A 24,889-nucleotide genomic window follows, 5' to 3' on the forward strand; every position below is an offset into this window, starting at 1 on the left:
CTGTTAGAAAGATCCTCATTTCTAAGGAGTCTATAATTGTTCCCAAGAAGGGAACCCTTGTTGACGGGGATAGAGAACTCTTTTCCACGTTCACTTTCCAGCCGTGAGATCTGAGAAAGGCCAGGACAATGTCCGTGTGAGCCTTTGCTTGAGGAAGGGACGACGCTTGAATCAGAATGTCGTCCAGGTAAGGTACTACTGCAATGCCCCTTGGTCTTAGCACCGCTAGAAGGGACCCTAGTACCTTTGTGAAAATCCTTGGAGCAGTGGCTAATCCGAAAGGAAGCGCCACGAACTGGTAATGTTTGTCCAGGAATGCAAACCTTAGGAACCGATGATGTTCCTTGTGGATAGGAATATGTAGATACGCATCCTTTAAATCCACCGTGGTCATAAATTGACCTTCCTGGATGGAAGGAAGGATAGTTCGAATGGTTTCCATCTTGAACGATGGGACCTTGAGAAATTTGTTTAAGATCTTGAGATCTAGGATTGGTCTGAACGTTCCCTCTTTTTTGGGAACTATGAACAGATTGGAGTAGAACCCCATCCCTTGTTCTCTTAATGGAACAGGATGAATTACTCCCATTTTTAACAGGTCTTCTACACAATGTAAGAACGCCTGTCTTTTTATGTGGTCTGAAGACAACTGCGACTTGTGGAACCTCCCCCTTGGGGGAAGTCCCTTCCTAAAGAATAAGGTGTCTAAAACAGTGCCTGCCGATATTATTAAATCAAAATACCCAGAATAAATGATTCCTCAAGGCTAAATAAGTGTTAATATCAATCGATTTAGCCCAAAAAAAGTCTACAGTTTAAATAAGCCCTTGTGAAGCCCTTATTTACAATCGTAATAAACATGGCTTACCGGATCCCATAGGGAAATTGACAGCTTCCAGCATTACATCGTCTTGTTAGAATGTGTCATACCTCAAGCAGCAAGAGACTGCAAACTGTTCCCCCAACTGAAGTTAATTGCTCTCAACAGTCCTGTGTGGAACAGCCATGGATTTTAGTTACGGTTGCTAAAATCATTTTCCTCATACAAACAGAATTCTTCATCTCTTTTCTGTTTCTGAGTAAATAGTACGTACCAGCACTATTTGAAAATAACAAACTCTTGATTGAATAATGAAAAACTACAGTTAAACACTAAAAAACTCTAAGCCATCTCCGTGGAGATGTTGCCTGTACAACGGCAAAGAGAATGACTGGGGTAGGCGGAGCCTAGGAGGGATCATGTGACCAGCTTTGCTGGGCTCTTTGCCATTTCCTGTTGGGGAAGAGAAGAGAATATCCCACAAGTAAGGATGACGCCGTGGACCGGACACACCTATGTTGGAGAAAAAAAAAAAAAAAAAAAAAAAAATGTTACTGTGACTTTAAATTTTAAAAACGCAACTATTTTACTGCGCACTGTAAATTTAGTAAAGTTAAATAGATATAACCCCCCACTGAGGCGCCTACCTTACTGCGCACTGTTCCTAACCAGACCAGGTAGTTCCCCCAGCGCAACGGACGATCTGGATTGATGCCAGAAATCGATCGATGCAGTCCGGTCCTAGGGACGCATGTAATTAGTAGCCAACATGCGCTCCTAGAAACACACAGACCGGAGAGTCTCTCTACAGCCCAGAATGACTTCCACTGAAAGGCGCCAGAAGATGCGCGCGTAGGAAAAGCTGAACCGCCCATCGTGGGCGTGATGTAACTTAAACGTCTTCTCCCGGGGAAAAATTAAACCCAAGGAGAAGGAACCACCGAAGCCCCTTAATACGCTTTTATCAGAGACTTATCCATAAAACCTAAAGTCCCTGAGTCGCGGAAAAAGTAATCCTCCAAGAGGCTATAGCCCCCTCGGCTAATTAGCCCTATAGAGCTCCCCAGCGCTCAGACCAGCACCAAAACATGTTGCTGTCCAACACTCCCTCTTGCAGCCCATGGGAGATTGTGACCAAAATAAAGTGAACTTCCCCATATAGTGAAAGCCCTTTATAAGATACATAAGGTAGTAGTGTGTGCCCACTCTTTTCTGAGCTGAATTTGTCCTGACTGCCCCGGAAAAGGAAAAAAGCACTTACCACATATTACTGCCTGACAGCAAGGCAGTTCACAGGTTTGAGAGGTCTTCTTCCTCATATCGACCTGTAGAAAAACAAAGACTGAGTCATATCCCTCAGACTATATGAAATTAGGGCAGTGAATGTAAATTTTGATGCTAAAGTGCCTGGTTTTTAAAACTTCGATCAAAAACAGGGGCACTTTAATTCATCAAAATTTACATTTCACTCCTGTTGTGAAAAAAAACTTACCTTTTAATCTTCACAGCAGCTCCAGCTTCCTCTGGTCTCACAAGCCATTTCTGATGTCAGAAATGATTGATAGGTCATCCTCCAATCACAGCTTTCCCTCCGGGGTAATCAGTGTCTGATTCAACGCTGTGATTGGAGGAAGCCGGATGCCTCATTTTAGACCCAGGAAGAGGCTTTGAAATCGGGTGGAGGAAGCTGGAGCTGCTGTGAAGATTAAAAGGTAAGTTTTTTTCACAACAGGAGTGAAATGTAAATTTTGATGAATTAAAGTGCCCCTGTTTTTAATCGAAGTTTTAAAAACTAGGCACTTTAGCATCAAAATTTACATTCACTTTAAATATGGGAGGCGCAGTGAGAATTATGTCCCACAAGTTCCCATTACTCTAAAGCCTCCAAAGCTCTACTGAAGAGACTGATATGGACTACAGCTACACCCTAGGAAAAAGTAGCACAATCCTGTACCACTTTAAAAATAATAAACTCTTGATTGAAGAATCTTTTCTAACACCTCACTTTGCCACTTCCAAACACTAACGCAGGCAAAGAGAATGACTGGGTTGGGAGTGAAGGGAGGTGATATTTATTAGCGCTGCTGTGGTGCTCTTTGCCGCCTCCTGCTGACCAGGAGGTGAATATCCCATTAGTAATTGAGATGATCCGTGGACTCATTGTGTCATTAAAAAGAAACTTATTATTCTTAAAATGAAAACCATGAGTTAAATCGATTTAAATAATTTTTACTGACTAGTGATTTATATCAAATCCACCTTGGCTTTGATGCTAATGCCAGAGGGAAAAAAATCTTACAACTGAAATATAAACTGTTTTGTAGTCTAAGAAATTCTGAATATCCAGTGGATAAATACTGGTTTGATCATGCAAGAATTAGTCCTGAATTCTGAGAAAAGATTACCTTGTGTGTACATTCTTTATCGCCTGAGGATTGGTGTGAAGGAGTCTGGCACTCCAAAGTGGATCCCCCTGCAAATGAAAATACAACTTCTTCAGACTATGAAAATGTATTTAAATCTATTCAATAAAAAAATACATCATAACTTATACTCAGTAAAAACTGGTCATAATAAACCCAAGGTTAAAAAATATATTTTGCAATAAAGATAATTTACAAATTTATACATAGGTGATAGAATAAACTGCCATGGTACAGAACATTATAGAATCATGACACCCCATCATATCCCCTGACATATTCAAGAGTACATATAAGGTAACAAAATGCCAAAAAAACATAGAATAACATTAAATATATAAAAAGGTAAAAAGGGTATTTTATCCTTTTAAAAAAAACCTGACTAGACCACAATCTTGTGTGTGTGTGTATATATATATATATATATATATATATATATATATATATATATATATATATATATATATATTTGTTTTCTTCAATGGCAAGTACATTTTACCCCGAATTGTGGATTAGCAAAAGCTCAGAAGAACTAGTGTTAAAGAGACATTGTTCTGTAAAATTTTCTCCCCTTTAAGGAGTTCCTGATTTTTCATTTTACCTGCTGGAGTGTATTAAATCTGTTTACAAATTTCTACTTTGCCTTTATTATGTCATTCAAAAAAGCTGATTTTGACTAGTAAAACTGCCACTTACAATAAAAAAAATTAAAGGGTCATAAAAACATAATTTATGCTTACCTGATAAATTTATTTCTCTTGTAGTGTATCCAGTCCACGTATCATCCATTACTTATGGGATATTAACTCCTCCCCAACAGGAAGTGCAAGAGGATTCACCCAGCAGAGCTGCCACATAGCTCCTCCCCTAACTGCCATTACCAGTCATTCGACCGAAAACATGCAGAGAAAGGAAAACCATAGGGTACAGTGGTGACTGTAGTTTAATGGAAAAATTACCTGCCTTAAAGTGACAGGGTGGGCCGTGGACTGGATACACTACAAGAGAAATAAATTTATCAGGTAAGCATAAATTATGTTTTCTCTTGTTAAGTGTATCCAGTCCACGGATCATCCATTACTTATGGGATACCAATACCAAAGCTAAAGTACACGGATGACGGGAGGGACAGGCAGGCTCTTTATACGGAAGGAACCACTGCCTGAAGAACCTTTCTCCCAAAAACAGCCTCCGAAGAAGCAAAAGTGTCAAATTTGTAAAATTTGGAAAAAGTATGAAGAGAAGACCAAGTTGCAGCCTTGCAAATCTGTTCAACAGAAGCCTCATTCTTAAAGGCCCAAGTGGAAGCCACAGCTCTAGTAGAATGTGCTGTAATTCTTTCAGGAGGCTGCTGTCCAGCAGTCTCATAGGCTAACCGTATTATGCTACGAAGCCAAAAGGAGAGAGAGGTAGCCGAATCTTTTTGACCTCTCCTCTGACCAGAATAAACGACAAACAGGGAAGACGTTTGTCGAAAATCCTTAGTTGCCTGTAGATAAAATTTCAGGGCACGGACTACATCTAGATTGTGTAGCAGACGTTCCTTTTTCGAAGAAGGATTAGGACACAAAGATGTAACCACAATCTCTTGATTGATATTCCTGTTAGTGACCACCTTAGGTAGGAACCCAGGTTTAGTACGCAGAACTACCTTGTCTGAATGAAAAATCAGATAAGGAGAATCACAATGTAAGGCAGATAACTCAGAGACTCTTCGAGCCGAGGAAATCGCCATTAAAAACAGAACTTTCCAAGATAACAACTTGATATCAATGGAATGAAGGGGTTCAAACGGAACCCCCTGTAAAACATTAAGAACTAAGTTCAAACTCCATGGTGGAGCAACAGTTTTAAACACAGGCTTGATCCTAGCTAAAGCCTGACAAAAAGCTTGAACGTCCGGAACTTCTGACAGACGTTTGTGTAAAAGAATGGACAGAGCTGAAATCTGTCCCTTTAAGGAACTAGCGGATAAACCCTTTTCTAAACCTTCTTGTAGAAAAGACAATATCCTCGGAATCCTAACCTTACTCCATGAGTAACTCTTGGATTCGCACCAATATAAGTATTTGCGCCATATCTTATGGTAAATCTTTCTGGTAACAGGCTTCCTAGCCTGTATTAAGGTATCAATAACTGACTCAGAAAAACCACGTTTTGATAAAATCAAGCGTTCAATTTCCAAGCAGTCAGCTTCAGAGAAATTAGATTTTGATGTTTGAAGGGACCCTGGATCAGAAGGTCCTGTTTCAGAGGTAGCGACCAAGGTGGACAGGATGACATGTCCACTAGATCTGCATACCAAGTCCTGCGTGGCCATGCAGGCGTTATTAGAATCACTGATGCTCTCTCCTGTTTGATTCTGGCAATCAATCGAGGAAGCATCGGGAAGGGTGGAAACACATAAGCCATCCCGAAGGTCCAAGGTGCTGTCAAAGCATCTATCAGAACCGCTCCCGGATCCCTGGATCTGGACCCGTAACGAGGAAGCCTGGCGTTCTGTCGAGACGCCATGAGATCTATCTCTGGTTTGCCCCAACGTCAAAGTATTTGGGCAAAGACCTCCGGATGAAGTTCCCACTCCCCCGGATGAAAAGTCTGACGACTTAAGAAATCCGCCTCCCAGTTCTCCACTCCCGGGATGTGGATTGCTGACAGGTGGCAAGAGTGAGACTCTGCCCAGCGAATTATCTTTGATGCTTCCATCATTGCTAGGGAGCTTCTTGTCCCTCCCTGATGGTTGATGTAAGCTACAGTCGTGATGTTGTCCGACTGAAACCTGATGAACCCCCGAGTTGTTAACTGGGGCCAAGCCAGAAGGGCATTGAGAACTGCTCTCAATTCCAGAATGTTTATTGGTAGGAGACTCTCCTCCTGATTCCATTGTCCCTGAGCCTTCAGAGAATTCCAGACAGCGCCCCAACCTAGTAGGCTGGCGTCTGTTGTTACAATTGTCCAGTCCGGCCTGCTGAATGGCATCCCCCTGGACAGATGTGGCCGAGAAAGCCACCATAGAAGAGAATTTCTGGTCTCTTGATCCAGATTCAGAGTAGGGGACAAGTCTGAGTAATCCCCATTCCACTGACTTAGCATGCACAATTGCAGCGGTCTGAGATGTAGACGTGCAAAGGGTACTATGTCCATTGCTGCTACCATTAAGCCGATCACCTCCATGCATTGAGCTACTGACGGGTGTTGAATGGAATGAAGGACACGGCATGCATTTTGAAGCTTTGTTAACCTGTCTTCTGTCAGGTAAATCTTCATTTCTACAGAATCTATAAGAGTCCCCAAGAAGGGAACTCTTGTGAGTGGAAAGAGAGAACTCTTCTTTTCGTTCACCTTCCACCCATGCGACCTTAGAAATGCCAGTACTAACTCTGTATGAGACTTGGCAGTTTGAAAGCTTGAAGCTTGTATCAGAATGTCGTCTAGGTACGGAGCTACCGCAATTCCTCGCGGTCTTATTACCGCCAGAAGAGCACACAGAACCTTTGTGAAGATTCTCGGAGCCGTAGCCAATCCGAATGGAAGAGCTACAAACTGGTAATGCCTGTCTAGAAAGGCAAACCTTAGATACCGGTAATGATCTTTGTGAATCGGTATGTGAAGGTAAGCATCCTTTAAATCCACAGTGGTCATGTACTGACCCTTTTGGATCATGGGTAAAATTGTCCGAATAGTTTCCATTTTGAACGATGGAACTCTTAGGAATTTGTTTAGGATCTTTAAATCCAAGATTGGCCTGAAAGTTCCCTCTTTTTTGGGAACCACAAACAGATTTGAGTAAAACCCTTGTCCTTGTTCCGACCGCGGAACCGGATGGATCACTCCCATTAATAAAAGATCTTGTACGCAGCGTAAAAACGCCTCTTTCTTTATTTGGTTTGTTGACAACCTTGACAGATGAAATCTCCCTCTTGGGGGAGAGAATTTGAAGTCTAGAAGGTATCCCTGAGATATGATCTCTAACGCCCAGGGATCCTGGACATCTCTTGCCCAAGCCTGGGCGAAGAGAGAAAGTCTGCCCCCCACTAGATCCGTTCCCGGATCGGGGGCCCTCGATTCATGCTGTCTTAGGGGCAGCAGCAGGTTTCCTGGCCTGCTTGCCCTTGTTCCAGGACTGGTTAGGTCTCCAGCCTTGTCTGTAGCGAGCAACAGCTCCTTCCTGTTTTGGTGCAGAGGAAGTTGATGCTGCTCCTGCTTTGAAATTACGAAAGGAACGAAAATTAGACTGTCTAGCCTTAGGTTTGGCTCTGTCTTGAGGCAGGGCATGGCCTTTACCTCCTGTAATGTCAGCGATAATTTCTTTCAACCCGGGCCCGAATAAGGTCTGCCCTTTAAAAGGTATATTAAGCAATTTAGATTTAGAAGTAACGTCAGCTGACCAGGATTTTAGCCACAGTGCTCTGCGTGCCTGAATGGCGAATCCGTAATTCTTAGCCGTAAGTTTAGTTAAATGTACTGAAATAAATGAGTTAGCTAACTTAAGGGCTTTAAGCTTGTGTGTAATCTCATCTAATGGAGCTGATTCAAGTGTCTCTTCCAGAGACTCAAACCAAAATGCTGCTGCAGCCGTGACAGGCGCAATGCATGCAAGAGGTTGCAATATAAAACCTTGTTGAACAAACAAACATTTTCTTAAGGTAACCCTCTAACTTTTTATCCATTGGATCTGAAAAGGCACAGCTATCCTCCACCGGGATAGTGGTACGCTTAGCTAAAGTAGAAACTGCTCCCTCCACCTTAGGGACCGTTTGCCATAAGTCCCGTGTGGTGGCGTCTATTGGAAACATCTTTCTAAATATCGGAGGGGGTGAGAACGGCACACCGGGTCTATCCCACTCCTTAGTAACAATTTCAGTAAGTCTCTTAGGTATAGGAAAAACGTCAGTACTCGCCGGTACCGCAAAATATTTATCCAACCTACACATTTTCTCTGGTATTGCAACTGTGTTACAATCATTCAGAGCCGCTAACACCTCCCCTAGTAATACACGGAGGTTTTCCAGCTTAAATTTAAAATTTGAAATATCTGAATCCAGTTTGTTTGGATCAGAACCGTCACCCGCAGAATGAAGCTCTCCGTCCTCATGTTCTGCAAATTGTGACGCAGTGTCTGACATGGCCTTAATATTATCAGCGCACTCTGTTCTCACCCCAGAGTGATCACGCTTACCTCTTAGTTCTGGTAATTTAGCCAAAACTTCAGTCATAACAGTAGCCATATCCTGTAATGTGATTTGTAATGGCCGCCCAGATGTACTCGGCGCTACAATATCACGCACCTCCCGAGCGGGAGATGCAGGTACTGACACGTGAGGCGAGTTAGTCGGCATAACTCTCCCCTCGTTGTTTGGTGAAATATGTTCAATTTGTACAGATTGACTTTTATTTAAAGTAGCATCAATACAGTTAGTACATAAATTTCTATTGGGCTCCACTTTGGCTTTAGCACATATAGCACAGATATCTTCCTCTGAATCAGACATGTTTAACACACTAGCAAATAAACTAGCAACTTGGAAATACTTTTCAAGTAATTTACTATAATATGAAAACGTACTGTGCCTATAAGAAGCACAGAAAAAGTTATGACAGTTGAAAATTAATAAACTGAAAAGTTATAGCATCAAATCTTTGTAAAAAACACAATTTTAGCAAAGGATTGCTCCCATTAGCAAAGGATAACTAACCCTGATAGCAGAAAAAAAAAAAAAATACAGACATAAACGTTTTTTTTTTTTTTTTTATCACAGTCAACTACAATCTCACAGCTCTGCTGTGAGTGATTACCTCCCTCAAAACAAGTTTTGAAGACCCCTGAGTTCTGTAGAGATGAACCGGATCATGCAGGGAAGACAATAAACTTCTGACTGAATTTTTTGATGCGTAGCAAAAGCACCAAAAAAGGTCCCTCCCCCTCACACATAACAGTGAGAGAGATCAGTAAACTGTCATAAATTAAATAAAACGACTGCCAAGTGGAAAAAAATAGTGCCCAAAACATTTTTTCACCCAGTACCTCAGAAAATTAAACGATTTTACATGCCAGCAAAAAACGTTTAACATTAATAAATTGAGTGTTATTAAAAAGCCTGTTGCTAGTCCCTGCAAATTAAGCTAAAGTTTTATGCATACAGAATAATTCCAGTGAAGTGCCATTCCCCAGAATACTGAAGTGTAAAATATACATACATGACAGCCTGATACCAGTTGCTGCTACTGCATTTAAAGGGACAGTCTACACCAAAAATGTTCTTTTTTAAAAAGATAGATAATCCCTTTATTATCCATTCCCCGTTTTTTCATAACCAACACAGTTATATTAATATGCTTTTTACCTCTGATTACCTTGTATCTAAGCCTTTGCAGACAGCCTCCTTATCTAAGTGCCTTTGACAGACATGCAGTGTAGTCAATCAGTGAAGACTCCTAAATAACTTCACGGGAGTGAGCACATTGTTATCTATATGACACATGTGAACTAGCACAGTCTAACTGTGAAAAACTTTCAAAATGCTCTGAGCTAGGAGGCGGTTTTCAACTGTTTAGAAATCAGTTTGAGCCTAGCTAGGTTTAGCTTTTCAAAAATGCCACCAAGGGAACAAAGCAAATTTGATGATAAAAGTAAATTGGAAAGTTGTTTAAAATTGCCTGTCCTATCTGAATCATGAAAGTTTAGTTTTGACTTTACTGTCCCTTTAAGGCTGAGTTTACATTATATCGGTATGGCAGAATTTTCTCATCAATTCCATTGTCAGAAAATAATAAGCTGCTACATACCTCTTTGCAGATTAATCTGCCCGCTGTCCCCTGATCTGAAGTTTACCTCTCCTCAGATGGCCGAGAAACAGCAATATGATCTTAACTACTCCGGCTAAAATCATAGAAAAACTCAGGTAGATTCTTCTTCAAATTCTACCAGAGAAGGAATAACACACTCCGGTGCTATTATAAAATAACAAACTTTTGATTGAAGGTATGAAACTAAGTATAATCACCACAGTCCTCTCACACATCCTATCTATTCGTTGGGTGCAAGAGAATGACTGGTAATGGCAGTTAGGGGAGGAGCTATGTGGCAGCTCTGCTGGGTGAATCCTCTTGCACTTCCTGTTGGGGAGGAGTTAATATCCCATAAGTAATGGATGATCCGTGGACTGGATACACTTAACAAGAGAAACTGTATTTATGTAATAAGTTTGATTAATATAGGATTACGTTTTTCATCTATGGCAGTTTATAAATTAGATCTGCATTATTTCACAGAGCTAGACATGTATGTTATTCGCTCCAATACTCCAAGTTTGGCGGAGAACCCCCCTATTTACCCTAATCTGGTTTTCCTATCCCTCCCTCTCCACCCATCCTAACCTATTCTGATTATTTCTCTATATTTATAACTATTGGTACATTACTATGTCCTGTCTTATTTTATTATTTCTGTGTATACTTGATTGTCCCTAGAAAAGTATGGTCATTGATTTAAGAATGTTTATTTTATTTGCAAAAATGTCTGATGTATGAAAAAAGATGTTATTATGATGTAAAACCAATGTACCTAATAAAAAATATCTAAACACAAAAAAAAAAACCCTGTGTATTTAACAACTAATATTCTGTTACCAAAGTACATAGATAATACATTGCGTGTGTACATAAAGTACATAACATATGAATTACTATACGTTTTCTATTTCGAAGAAACCGCTTCATGCTGCTATCTCTCATTAGCAGAAAGCCCCGGCAGGCTGTCACTGACATGGCTAAAAGCAATTGACCAATGAGATTAATTATTCAAATTAGCAAAGCGTATTTGCATAATTTCCATATTTAAATTAGAAGGAATTCATATGATTATTATAATGCATGTTGGACAGCCCGTTTCTGTGGGCTCTCGTTTGTTACGTCATTGCAAAAACAAAATAATATAGTTTATATAACTTAAAGGCTTCGTTTTGATAAAATGGTGAGTAGTATTAATTTATATTACATATATCAATCGATCTTTGTGTTTTATTAATGTTTCATACAGCACACTTTTCTATTCCTTTAAGCTTTACATTCCTGCTTTTTAAATAAAGATAGCAAGAGAACAACGACAAATTGATAATAGGAGTAAACTAGAAAGTTGCTTAAAATGGCATGCTCTATCCGAATCATTAAAGAAAAAAAATGGGTTTAGTGTCCCTTTAAAGTGGCACAATTGTTTGCAAAACATTTCATTAGGATTATAATTGACTAGTCGATAAGCCTGCCCAGAGGGCAGTCTAATATATTTTTTAAACTACAGATGTAGAAACAACCTATTTTGTAACTTTTTTTTTATATAAATATTTAAGCTACAGGTGTAGCAATACTATAATTATAATGGACTAACGTCTTAAATATATCAAAAATATGTTCTATATAATAAACTACAGATATAGCCACACTCTATTTGGACAAACTACTGTCCTAAATAAATACAAACTTTCTTCTCTTTAAATTATGTCTACTTTAAAGGGTCATGAAACCCAAAAAATGTCTTTCTTGATTCAGATACAGAATACAATTTTAAACAACTTTTTAATTTACTTCTATTATCTAATTTGCTTCATTATTTTGGTATCATTTGTTGAAGGAGCAGCAATGCACTACTGATTTCTAACTGAACACATGAGTGAGCCAATGACAATCGGTATATACAGGTATACCTCACTTTACATCGCTTCACTTTACAGCGCTTCGCTTATACAGCGCTTTGTCCTCCAAGGATTTTGAAACAGTGCTGTAATCTTCGTGAGATTGCAAAAAAATTGACTGGCACCATTTTATTATGCGCAGTTCACTCTGTTTACAGCATTACAGTGCAATCTGTGTCTCAGTGTTATAGTCTGGCAAATTTTACTACAGTAATTGTCACTATTTTACAGGTACAGTATTTATTGAATACTAATTGAATACTGTGTTGTGCTAGTGTTAAACTACACATAGTACTATTGCACTCCTAATATATGTTAGTTCAAACATGTTTTCAAGTCTTTAAACACACTGGCAAGTGAAAAGAAAGCTAAAAACTCCTTGTTTCACTTTAAGGCGGTTTTCACTTTACAGCGGGGCTCCGGTCCCTAACCCGCTGTATGAGCGGGGTATACCTGTATATGCTGCCAATAATCAGAAGCTAGAGGCTAGTTTCTTTGCTGCTCCTGAGCTTACCTAGATAAACCTTTCAGCAAAGGATAACAAGAAAAGAAAGCAAATTAAATAATAGAAGTAAATTGGAAAGTTGTTTAAAATTGTATTCTCTATCTGAATCATGAAATAAAATTTTTAGGTTTCATGTCCCTTTAAGTATTTCTTTATTAACAACATTTTTAGCAAAACAGGCATCACTTCCAGTTATCAATTTCCCTTGTTCTTAACCGTCTAATAAAACAACAAAATATATAATAAAGCTACCAAAGTAGCAAAAATTTATTTTGAAAAATGCTTTAATCTATATATAAATATTTCTACAGGTGTAGTGACAGCCTTTTTATGTTCAACTGTCCTATATATATATATATATATATATATAATATACCAGTTTAGCCAAACCCTATTTACCAAACTTATTGAAAATGTGAATATATATATATATATATATATATATATATATATATATATATATATATATATATATATATATATATATATATATATATATATATATATATATAGTGACAACCTTATGGGAATGGACTTCTGTCCTAAATATACGCAAAATATATTAAATATAGTAAGGCTACACATGTAGCAACAAAATGAATTTATGTTATAATGTTACAGATATTGCAACAATGTATTTAGCAACGCTGCTTCTATATATATATATATATATAGTAATCTACTGGTGTTGTAACACCTTTTTTTGAGAAACTAATTTCCTAAATGATCTACAGATGTTGCAAACCCCTATTTGCAATTTCTTTCTTATATTATTCTAATCTAAAGTTAAATGTACAACTTTTGTTTTTAACTTTAAAAAATAACTTTTTTTTTTAATAAAAAAATAGTATACCTTTTAAATAAAGAGTATACTTTATAATAATTTATATAAATTATTATTCAATTTTATACCCTACTTAGCTACTTATGTAGCAAACAGATTTTTTTATAACTACTTTAGCTTTTAAAAAAGCTTGATAAGTATTTTTGTGTTCTGTTATTTAGCTTTCTATAAAGCTTATGAGGTAAATAAAAAAAAAAAAAGAAAAACGATTTTATAACACCTTAAGCTTTGAAAAAAGCTGTTAAAAATAAAAAACAACTGCCTTATCTTTAGCTTTGAAAAAAGCTTTTGGATAGAATAGCTAATAATGCTAAACAATTAAACTAAATACGATGTTCTGCTATTAATCTAACTGATCTCTCTCTACAACAACTCTCCTCACAGACTGCTTTTTCCTAACTGCGTCAGATAATGTTTTAACTTATTATTTAAATTGACTAACCGGTGCGAGGAAGGGGCGTGGTTAGTCGCGAGCGACACACGCGATTTGCCACGAGCGAGAGGCATGCCTTTCCACAAACGTGCAGTGTTTGATTGACACTGACGTATGTGTTAATTCCTATGCCCGTAAAATATTTTCAGAAGTTGCGATCTGCAATTTCCGTAACTCAGCCCACACATAATTTATACTGTAACAATGCATAGTGACTATCAATAATGTAGACACTGAAAAAATAAGCATTAATAAAAATGTCAGTGTCTACATTATTGATACAGTCACTATGCATTGTGACTGTATAAATAATGTGTAGACTGAGCCGCCTCCCAATAATAAACCTAACAGTTCTTTACCTATATTTCCGCCTTCTACAAAAAATCGCAAGTCAAACTAAAATTAATAACCCCTTAACCGTCAACCACCCACATCGTAATAAACATAATTACCCTATTAACCCCTAAACCGCAAAACCCCCACATCGCAATAAACCTAATTACCCTATTAACCCCTAAACCACAAAACCCCTAAATCACAATAAACCTAATTAAACTAATAACCCCTAAACCGCAAAACCCCTACATGGCAATAAACCTATTTATCCTATTAACCCCTAAACCACAAAACTCCCACATCGCAATAAACCTAATTAACTTATTAACCCTTTAAACCGCCAAAACCCACAACTCAAATAACTATTTAAATAAATAACTAAGTACCCTAACCTAACACCCCCTTAAATTAACCCAAATTACCTAAACAGATAAATTCTAAAGTTACAAAAAATAAATTTATAAAAAATAAAAAAAGGCTAACATTACAGAAAATAAAAAATCAAATTAAATGTAACAAAATTAAACCTAATCCCTATGAAAATAAAAAAGGCCCCCCAGAATAAACTACCAGTAGCCCTTAAAAGGGCTTTTACAAAAAATACACAAAGTTCCCCCCCACCCACCAAACAGCCCAAAATAAAAGAACCTAACACTAAAAAACCTAAACAACCCATTGCCCTGAAAAGGATATTTGTTTAATTTTGTTAAATTTGGTAATTTGATTTTTTATTTTCTGTAATGTTAGCCTTTTTTATTTTTTGTAAAAAAAAATATTTTTTGTATCTTTAGAATTTATTTGTTTCGGTAATTTAGGTTAATTTAAGGGGGTGTTAGGTTAGGGTACTTACGGCCAGATTACGAGTTTTGCTTTATGAGCAGTTCAGTAATAACTTGCAAGTTATTTCCACCGCTCGCGCTGCTATTACAGGTTTTCAAAAAACCGGCGTTTGTGGGCAATATGGCAGCAATGAGCTCCATATCGCACACAAATTGGATTATCCTTACAGCAAAAACATCACACAAATACCATATAACAATGTGCTGTTCAGAGGCACATAATATATCAATATATCAGCAGAGCTCTTGAAGCAGGAGTATGAGACCGGGCGTTTTTTGAGGCCTGGAGCGGCGGCTCATAACATGCAGCGCTACCCCATCGGTACGCCGAGGTAACTTGTCCAAATTTGGATATACAGCACTAAAGTTTGATCTCTGCATCTTTATATCGCATCTAACTACAATCGTACACCACCTGAACAAGGGAATATATAACCAGCAAAGACATCGCCACAAACCAGCCACAAATGGCAGCCGAACAAGACACAGGCCTGCATAATATCATAGACTATTACGTGAAATGACTTGAACACCGCTTTCAGAGCTTACTAGACAAAGCCCTGTGGGATCACTTGATGGTCCTTTATACTAGGCATTGTAAGGCTCAAACCACTATCAAACGCACTTCAGAGGAACCTCTGCATTTGCTGAAGCAAACACCACCTACCAAGCAGCCGACATACTATGTAGAGACAACCAATAAGAAAATATACACACCTTGTCTTAGCGCCATTATCCAAGCATTTAAGGAGCCATTTATGGCTGAGCCAGACTTATACATTGACACAACGGAGCTAATAAAACCGACTGATATAGCACGATAGACAATTAACAAATTGGAAGTCGCTGGGTGCTGTGCCTCTGCAGGAGCTCGAGGGGGACTCACAATCTGTCACAAACACCAACATGTCATACATCTGCTTCTACCATATCAGATAGTCTCAATACTGAATACTCCAAGCAATTGGTGAACCTGCTATACCCAGCTGGAAAGGTTACTAAAGAAAAGATGGCAGCTAAGGGACACCCAAAAGTAATGGCTATGTCTATCCGGCATCATTTTTACACCCACAGTAAACTGAACTTGGTCTCTGGGACGATGTTCTTATCGAGGACTAGACTTAGGAACTGAAAGAGAATGCAGGTCCTTTTTTGCAAACCACGGTTTAATAGGTTACTGGGGTGAAAGTTGAATACACCCTATATTGTTTAGTTTTATGTTATTTAATAAGCTAGAGACATTGTCACAACTGGCGCCCTCATGATAGTGGCTTATAACACTCCTTCTCTGGGTAACGCAACAGTGGTAAATTTACTATTGAATAGGCAAGGATACCTTAAATTATATCTTGTTGATTGAGCCTAAACTCTGTGGTTTACGGCTGGAACCACGGGGTGGACAGAATGTTTTCTCTAATGTGCTAGGTATCCCCATCAATATAATATACATACCAGAGGTGTTATACATAGTGTTATACATAGTTCCATGAAGTTTAAGTAATATAAATCACTGCATATGTTAACTTTACAGTATGCCCTTATAACATCATCTGGTTTTGTACAATGCCCTGTATAATTTGACCTGTTATCCAATATTTAAACAAGTGGGCATGAATGCCCTTTAAAAGGAAAACCAATAGTTAGCCTTTTAGCATTTGAAATTATTTTTCATTAGTTCACTTATTGCCCAGCAGAGGGCCCTATAAACAAAGCAATGTCTTCTCCACTACACCACTGTAAAATGTTCCCTTCTGGAACAACAAAAGATATTTCATTGTACAACTATACCCATGCATGAATGCCATGAATGAATTGTAAGTAGTTGATGTTTCTCTACGGTATTTTTCTAGTCAACTTAAAATGCAGAGTATGGTGACACCTATTATATGTATAACCAAATTTGGCTTTTGCATCAGTTACCCGCTGTCTAGGATATTTAGCAGAATATTATGACTCTTTATGATGCAAATGTTTTATTTTCTTTTGTTTACTTCACCCCCTGCAACATTCTGTATTTGTATACAAAATCCAAGAGTGGTCTATACTGTTAAACTGAGGGGAGAAAATGAAGGGGATGATATTTTTTGGGGTACATTGCAAGCTCTTTAACATTTGTAATCAGTACCATGCATTTTATGTTTGTATATTCGTTGTACACACACAAAAAAAAAAAAAAAGGGAGAGGAAGAAAAACAGGGGGGATAAAGAGACAGCAAAAGAGAGGGAGAGAGAGAGAGAGACAGCAAAAGAGAGGGAGAGAGAGAGAGAGACAGCAAAAGAGAGGGAGAGAGAGAGAGAGACAGCAAAAGAGAGGGAGAGAGAGAGAGAGACAGCAAAAGAGAGGGAGAGAGAGAGACAGCAAAAGAGGGAGAGAGAGAGAGAGAGACAGCAAAAGAGAGGGAGAGAGAGAGAGAGAGACAGCAAAAGAGAGGGAGAGAGAGAGAGAGAGACAGCAAAAGAGAGGGAGAGAGAGAGAGAGAGACAGCAAAAGAGAGGGAGAGAGAGAGAGAGAGACAGCAAAAGAGAGGGAGAGAGAGAGAGAGAGACAGCAAAAGAGAGGGAGAGAGAGAGAGAGAGACAGCAAAAGAGAGGGAGAGAGAGAGAGAGAGACAGCAAAAGAGAGGGAGAGAGAGAGAGAGAGACAGCAAAAGAGAGGGAGAGAGAGAGAGACAGCAAAAGAGAGGGAGAGAGAGAGAGACAGCAAAAGAGAGGGAGAGAGAGAGACAGCAAAAGAGAGGGAGAGAGAGAGAGAGGCAGCAAAAGAGAGAGAGAGAGAGAGGCAGCAAAAGAGAGAGAGAGAGAGAGGCAGCAAAAGAGAGAGAGAGAGAGAGAGAGACAGCAAAAGAGAGGGAGAGAGAGACAGCAAAAGAGAGGGAGAGAGAGAGAGACAGCAAAACAGAGGGAGAGAGAGAGAGAGAGACAGCAAAACAGAGGGAGAGAGAGAGAGAGACAGCAAAACAGAGGGAGAGAGAGAGACAGCAAAACAGAGGGAGAGAGAGAGACAGCAAAACAGAGGGGGGAGAGATGGAAGATATATAGAGGGCGACTCCTAGTGCAGATCAGTTAGCTTTAAATTCTCCCACTAACAACTCCCCTTGGAAGAATACTCACACAGTGTGAAGCACACTATAGTGCTAATGCAGCCTGCTGGGTATATTGTAGTGGCCCAGCGCACATATACACTCTGGTAATGAACAGTTCCAAGGTTTTTTGCAGGATGTTCCAATAAAACAATAGGAGACTTCAGTGGATAAAAGGAACTTTATAAAAATCAATTAATCATATAAAAACAGTCCGTAAAACACGCTACGCGTTTCTCAGAGTTAACCACTCTGTTTCCTCAGGCAAGTAATACTGATCAATAGCTGAAGTCTCCTATTTATGTAACCTAGAACCAATTAGGGTATGAGTTACACCCAGTGCACACCCTTTCTCTATTCTCACAGGTGCATTTGCCTTTTTAATGAAAAGCTGCATTGCTTAACTATAATCTGAAAAGTGCATATCCACAAAGTTATACAATGTATTACCAAACAAAAAGATATATACACATAAACAACATTGTTTGCAAACTAAACAATTTGTATCTGTACACATACATTTCAAACTGATAGTTTACTGGGTGATATACAGCATTGTTTCCAAACCTAATAGTTAACAGGTGCATTTGCCTTTTTAGTTTAAAGCTGCATTGCTTGACTATAATCTGAAAAGTGCATATCCACAAAGTTATACAATGTATTACCAAAATACATTGTATAACTTTGTGGATATGCACTTTTCAGATTATAGTTAAGCAATGCAGCTTTTCATTAAAAAGGCAAATGCACCTGTGAGAATAGAGAAAGGGTGTGCACTGGGTGTAACTCATACCCTAATTGGTTCTAGGTTACATAAATAGGAGACTTCAGCTATTGATCAGTATTACTTGCCTGAGGAAACAGAGTGGTTAACTCTGAGAAACGTGTAGCGTGTTTTACTGACTGTTTTTATATGATTAATTGATTTTTATAAAGTTCCTTTTATCCACTGAAGTCTCCTATTGTTTTATTGGAACATCCTGCAAAAAACCTTGGAACTGTTCATTACCAGAGTGTATATGTGCGCTGGGCCACTGCAATATACCCAGCAGGCTGCATTAGCACTATAGTGTGCTTCACACTGTGTGAGTATTCTTCCAAGGGGAGTTGTTAGTGGGAGAATTTAAAGCTAACTGATATGCACTAGGAGTCGCCCTCTATATATCTTCCATTTCTACAGATTGCCATAACAATTTAACAGGAGGAGCTGCCCTGCCATCTGGTGCACAGTCAACTGGGACACTGCTGAATTCCCAGAGCGTTTACCTTGGCATTATCTTTGCCTTCACAATTTGTGAGTATAAAATTTATATCTGATTATATCTGTCCAGTTCTATATTGGCTACACTAGGAGGCGCCCTTTCTCTTTTTTTCTCAGAGGGGGGAGAGAGCAAAAGAGAGGAGAGAGAGAGCAAAAGAGAGGAGAGAGAGAGAGCAAAAGAGAGGAGAGAGAGAGAGCAAAAGAGAGGAGAGAGAGCAAAAGAGAGGAGAGAGAGCAAAAGAGAGGAGAGAGAGCAAAAGAGAGGAGAGAGAGCAAAACAGAGGAGGAAGAGCAAAAGAGAGGAAGAGCAAAAGAGAGGAAGAGCAAAAGAGAGGAAGAGCAAAAGAGAGGAAGAGCAAAAGAGAGGAAGAGCAAAAGAGAGGAAGAGCAAAAGAGAGGAGAGCAAACGAGAGGAGAGCAAACGAGAGGAGAGCAAATGAAAGAGCAAACGAGAGGGGGTGCAAATGAAAGAGCAAACGAGAGGGGGCGCAAATGAAAGAGCAAACGAGAGGGGGAGAGAAAGAGCAAACGAGAGGGGGCGCAAATGAAAGAGCAAACGAGAGGGGGAGAGAAAGAGCAAACGAAAGGGGGCGCAAATGAAAGTGAGGGGGGGCGGAGCTGGCCAGCAACAGAGATGGTCGCATGATCAGGGAGCTCTGCGCAAACAATATTCAAGTAAACCCTATTCACATTAAGAAACCGAAAAAATAACTACATGGAAGGGTGACACTGCAGGAAGGAACCCCCGAGAATGCTGCAACCATCTGGGAAACTGAATGATTTGTGCTAAGCTGAGCAGTTACGCCGGAGCTGATCGCCACACACTGAGGCGCCATTTTGGATTGCTAACAGTCAGCAAGATTGACCGTTGAAACTAAAGACGACTTCTGAACCCTGAGCTTATGTTGTAATATACTGCCTGCTGTGTGTTGCAGCGCTTGCTAACATGAATGCACAAATAACCTTTGATGCGGTAAGGGAACTACTGGAAGATTATGCGCAGGGGCTATGTGAGAGGCTGGACGCTTTGTTCTACATGATCCGATCGGCACGTATGCGTGGTAATGAGATTGAGGGGATCATAAGGGAGTTCAGAAACCGCAGAATACATCCCCAGCCTTCCAAGAGAACCCTTCTTTATTGCCACCATCGGACACAAGCCCCAGGGCAGAGATTCTATCATGTTGGATATATTTGCCCCCGCCAATTTAGTATATAGGGGCAACTGAGAATCACTGGGCGGATCATATGAAGAGACAAGTACCGCACTGTCACCTGATGCCAGCACACTCTCAGGAACGCTTCCCCATGTTACCGCAACCTACCGCTCCACTACAGAGGGTCCATGTGAGTACACAACAGAACTCAGTACTAGGGTGGGGTACTGTGCACTTGTCTCGACAGGGTTGGGAAGAAAGCTGGCGTATTCTGCTCATACATCAAGTTGCAGAAGTGTGCTGGCACTCCTCTTGCGGCCCCCGGTCCGGCATTGGGTGAATGTGGTGACCTATTCACAGTGACGGATCTGCATTAGCAGAAGGCCAAATGGCCAAGATACTTTGCTGGACTCTCAAGTGACTTTAGTACAGTTATAACCGAGGAACCTGCATCCATGAAGACCAACGTCTAAAATTGAGGGGATTTGTACCCTCCTGCTGTGCTACTAGGTGTAGAACTAATGGGAAGGAATATATATATATGTACCAGAACAGAGACAGAGGCGTAAATATAGTTCAAATGGAAAATTTCCAAGGCAATTTATTATACTAATAAAACAGAGGTGTCAAGATGTCTAAAATGATACAATGTAAAACAAAGGGACGTCTCCCTTAATAAATGTATAGATACATAAAATAAGCATAAAAGAACAATAAGAAAAAGTACTTGCGCTTTAGCGAAAAATGTACTGATGTCCCAAGATATTGACTTGCCAAGTGACAAGAAAGTAACTGTCCAGTTGTAGGCTTAAATTGCCTGTATATGGTGGTTGGCGTTACTGAATGAGAGAAAAGGGCGCCTTTTTGTGTAAAGGTGACGTGACGTCACGTTTTAAAATGGTAGGTGATGTTGCCGTGGCAACCCCTATTCCTAAATCTGTAAGGAAATCCTGGGGGATCTAAAGATAATCTTTGCGCTCACGAAAGATGATAGCTTTGTTGTCGTGAGGAAAGACTAGCAGGATCTTGAAATTTAGAAATGGGTCTTTGCGGTCGCTAGTAGCGACTAGTTTATCCTTTGTTGAAGGACTTGGCGGTCGCAAACAGCGACTAGGAGAAATATACAGATCCTTCCAGTTGAAGATAAGGTGGTCGTTAGTAACGACTTGGGGATCTTTTAAGAAGTGTAGGTTGGTCTTTGCAGTCGCCGGTAGCGACTAGTTTATCCTTTGTTGAAGGACTTGGCGGTCGCAAACAGCGACTAGGAGAAATATACAGATCCTTCCAGTTGAAGATAAGGTGGTCGTTAGTAACGACTTGAGGATCTTTTAAGAAGTGTAGGTTGGTCTTTGCAGTCGCTGGTAGCGACTGGTGTATCCTTTGTTGAAGAACTTGGCGGTCGCAAGTAGCGACTAAGGAATTCTTTGGTTTAGGATGAGGTGGTCGTTAGTAACGACTCGCGGATCTTTTAGGATAAGTAAGATGGTCTTTGCGGTCGCTGGTAGCGACTGGGTTATCCTTTGTTGAGGAACTTGGCGGTCGCAGGGAGCGACTAGGAAATTCTTAGGAGACAGTCGGTTTTGTGGTCGCTAGTAGCGACTAGGAGTTTCTTTGTAGCAAGGTTGGTGCCAAACGGCACAGCAGTTGGTGGAGTTAGTTGTCAGTTGGTGCCAGCATGCACATAGAAATTCAAATGGAAAGTCCTTCCATTATGTTGAGGCTTAGGCTTGTGCATGCTGGCACCAACTGACAACTAACTCCACCAACTGCTGTGCCGTTTGGCACCAACCTTGCTACAAAGAAACTCCTAGTCGCTACTAGCGACCACAAAACCGACTGTCTCCTAAGAATTTCCTAGTCGCTCCCTGCGACCGCCAAGTTCCTCAACAAAGGATAACCCAGTCGCTACCAGCGACTGCAAAGACCATCTTACTTATCCTAAAAGATCCGCGAGTCGTTACTAACGACCACCTCATCCTAAACCAAAGAATTCCTTAGTCGCTACTTGCGACCGCCAAGTTCTTCAACAAAGGATACACCAGTCGCTACCGGCGACCGCAAAGACCAACCTACACTTCTTAAAAGATCCCCAAGTCGTTACTAACGACCACCTTATCTTCAACTGGAAGGATCTGTATATTTCTCCTAGTCGCTGTTTGCGACCGCCAAGTCCTTCAACAAAGGATAAACTAGTCGCTACTAGCGACCGCAAAGACCCATTTCTAAATTTCAAGATCCTGCTAGTCTTTCCTAACGACAACAAAGCTATCATCTTTCGTGAGCGCAAAGATTATCTTTAGATCCCCCAGGATTTCCTTACAGATTTAGGAATAGGGGTTGCCACGGCAACATCACCTACCATTTTAAAACGTGACATCACGTCACCTTTACACAAAAAGGCGCCCTTTTCTCTCATTCAGTAACGCCAACCACCATATACAGGCAATTTAAGCCTACAACTGGACAGTTACTTTCTTGTCACTTGGCAAGTCAATATCTTGGGACATCAGTACATTTTTCGCTAAAGCGCAAGTACTTTTTCTTATTGTTCTTTTATGCTTATTTTATGTATCTATACATTTATTAAGGGAGACGTCCCTTTGTTTTACATTGTATCATTTTGTATCATTTTAGACATCTTGGACACCTCTGTTTTATTAGTATAATAAATTGCCTTGGAAATTTTCCATTTGAACTATATTTACGCCTCTGTCTCTGTTCTGGTACATATATATATATATTCCTTCCTATATATTATCACATATAAATACTTTGATGAATATATTTTTTCGCTGATTACATACTGGACACTGGTCCCTTTATTTAAATACACATCTCCTAGATATACCCGTGCTTTGAGCGCTTAACTTCACTTTTTCACATTGCTTTTGCCACTTTGTATTCTTGGAGGGGAATTCACTAGTTAAGCTGGGTACTGTCCTTTAGCGCCTATAATTTCCTTTTTTCTACGTAGAACTAATGGGGACATATTGACAAAAGATGTAAATGCTACCTAAACATACTGGTGGCTGTTATATATATGCCTGCTCTGCACTATACTCTCCCGTACTGCTAATTGGTGTTGAGAACAGATACCTGAGTGCCCCTTTCTCCTTGGCTAGCCCCGGGCGATGCATAACTGTATATATTATATTATAGGGTACATATTGGTTTGTGTGTTGGTCTCGTGGGGTTGATTGGATCTCTGCTTTATAAAGGCAACTCAGAGATGTAGCACTGTTAACAGCTATTCTTGTCACACGAATACACAGTGGGTTTCCTGCACTTGGCTTCCTAATCAAACAGCCTATAGAGAGTGTGGCCAGCTCTCTTTATGTATGAAAGTTTGAGTCATTTTTTTTCTTTTTCTCTTTCATAATAGAAATTACAACTGCTGCTGCCTGGGGCTGGAAGGACAGGAATTTGAGTGTGGGAGCTGGTACTGCCTAATCTGTTCTAGACAGTAGATTAATATATTGCTGCTACCCCAATCTTAAGTCCCTGATAGTAAATTCAGAAGGCATTATCCTCGCTATAGTGCACTATACCAGACAATAAGTTGGTACTGTCATTTAGTTTCCTACACATAACGGTTTGTTTTATTTATACACTTTTTTATAACTACCAATATGCATCACATATAGAACACCGCTCAACATGTGAACACCTGGAAACTGGCCGCATCTGAAATTCCTTGGGTACTCTCTTAGTAATACCAGAGCCTATTCAATTGTTGGTTATAGTATCCAGCAGTAATAATAGGGTGTATTGTTGCTGGCCTATCTCTCCCCCCCCCACCACTCTGGTGAGGTAGGGATGAATACTTTCTCCTCCACACCCCCCTTTGGCAGAGTTGAGCAGTCTCTGCTTAATCCGAAGTGTCATTCTTAAATTTTCCCCTGCATTCATAAGAAAAGGCTCTTTGGGCCTTAATTTAAGATATTCTTCCTTGTTTCTCATACTCGAGTTTTCTGATAACTATCAAAAATAATAAGTTAACTGATGTCTATGTTTTTATAAAAGTTCAATGTAAATGTTGAGTTATGGTTGTAGTGGCACCTGAGCTCTATTTTGGTAAATTACTGTTTTTCCCTTACAGAGAAACTCTGATGCCCCTTTTGCATTTTTTGATTGAGACTGTATCTTTAACCCAAAGTTTGCCTCTACCACATGACATGTTACTTACATAAGCGTAAGGTAAGCTTATTCCATGATGATTTTACCAGCATATGATGAGGACTTTCTGAATTCCTGGAAGATGTCTTCAGTTTGATTTAGTTGCCAGATCCCATGAGGGGATTTCTATTTTATCGAGGACACTAGAGTGCTTAATTATTTTAAAAAGAGGCATTGATGAGGGGTGATACTCTGTCAGAATTTACACTTTACTATGTGATGTATAGTTGTACTAGACTAGTGTCCTGTATCATTTTTCTGGAGATGTTACCCTTCATTTCTTTTTGATTGCTGTATCTGTTCAATTGCCTTAATAAATATATTAAAA

At 39.7% G+C, this 24,889-nt stretch overlaps 1 protein-coding gene across 4 annotated transcripts in view; it reads right to left on the minus strand.

Moving 5' to 3' along the window:
* The window catches only part of LOC128654113 (uncharacterized), a 163,504-nt gene that overhangs the window by 133,789 nt on the left and 4,826 nt on the right, over nucleotides 1–24,889 (minus strand). For all 4 annotated transcript variants that reach the window (XM_053707801.1, XM_053707799.1, XM_053707800.1 and 1 more), the window contains one exon: nucleotides 3,226–3,293. In XM_053707801.1, coding sequence (XP_053563776.1) covers nucleotides 3,226–3,293 — 68 coding nt within the window. The remainder of the gene's footprint in view (nucleotides 1–3,225; nucleotides 3,294–24,889) is intronic.

The sequence above is a fragment of the Bombina bombina genome, chromosome 3 (genome assembly GCF_027579735.1).
Source record: "Bombina bombina isolate aBomBom1 chromosome 3, aBomBom1.pri, whole genome shotgun sequence".
In the NCBI taxonomy this organism is placed as follows: domain Eukaryota; kingdom Metazoa; phylum Chordata; class Amphibia; order Anura; family Bombinatoridae; genus Bombina; species Bombina bombina.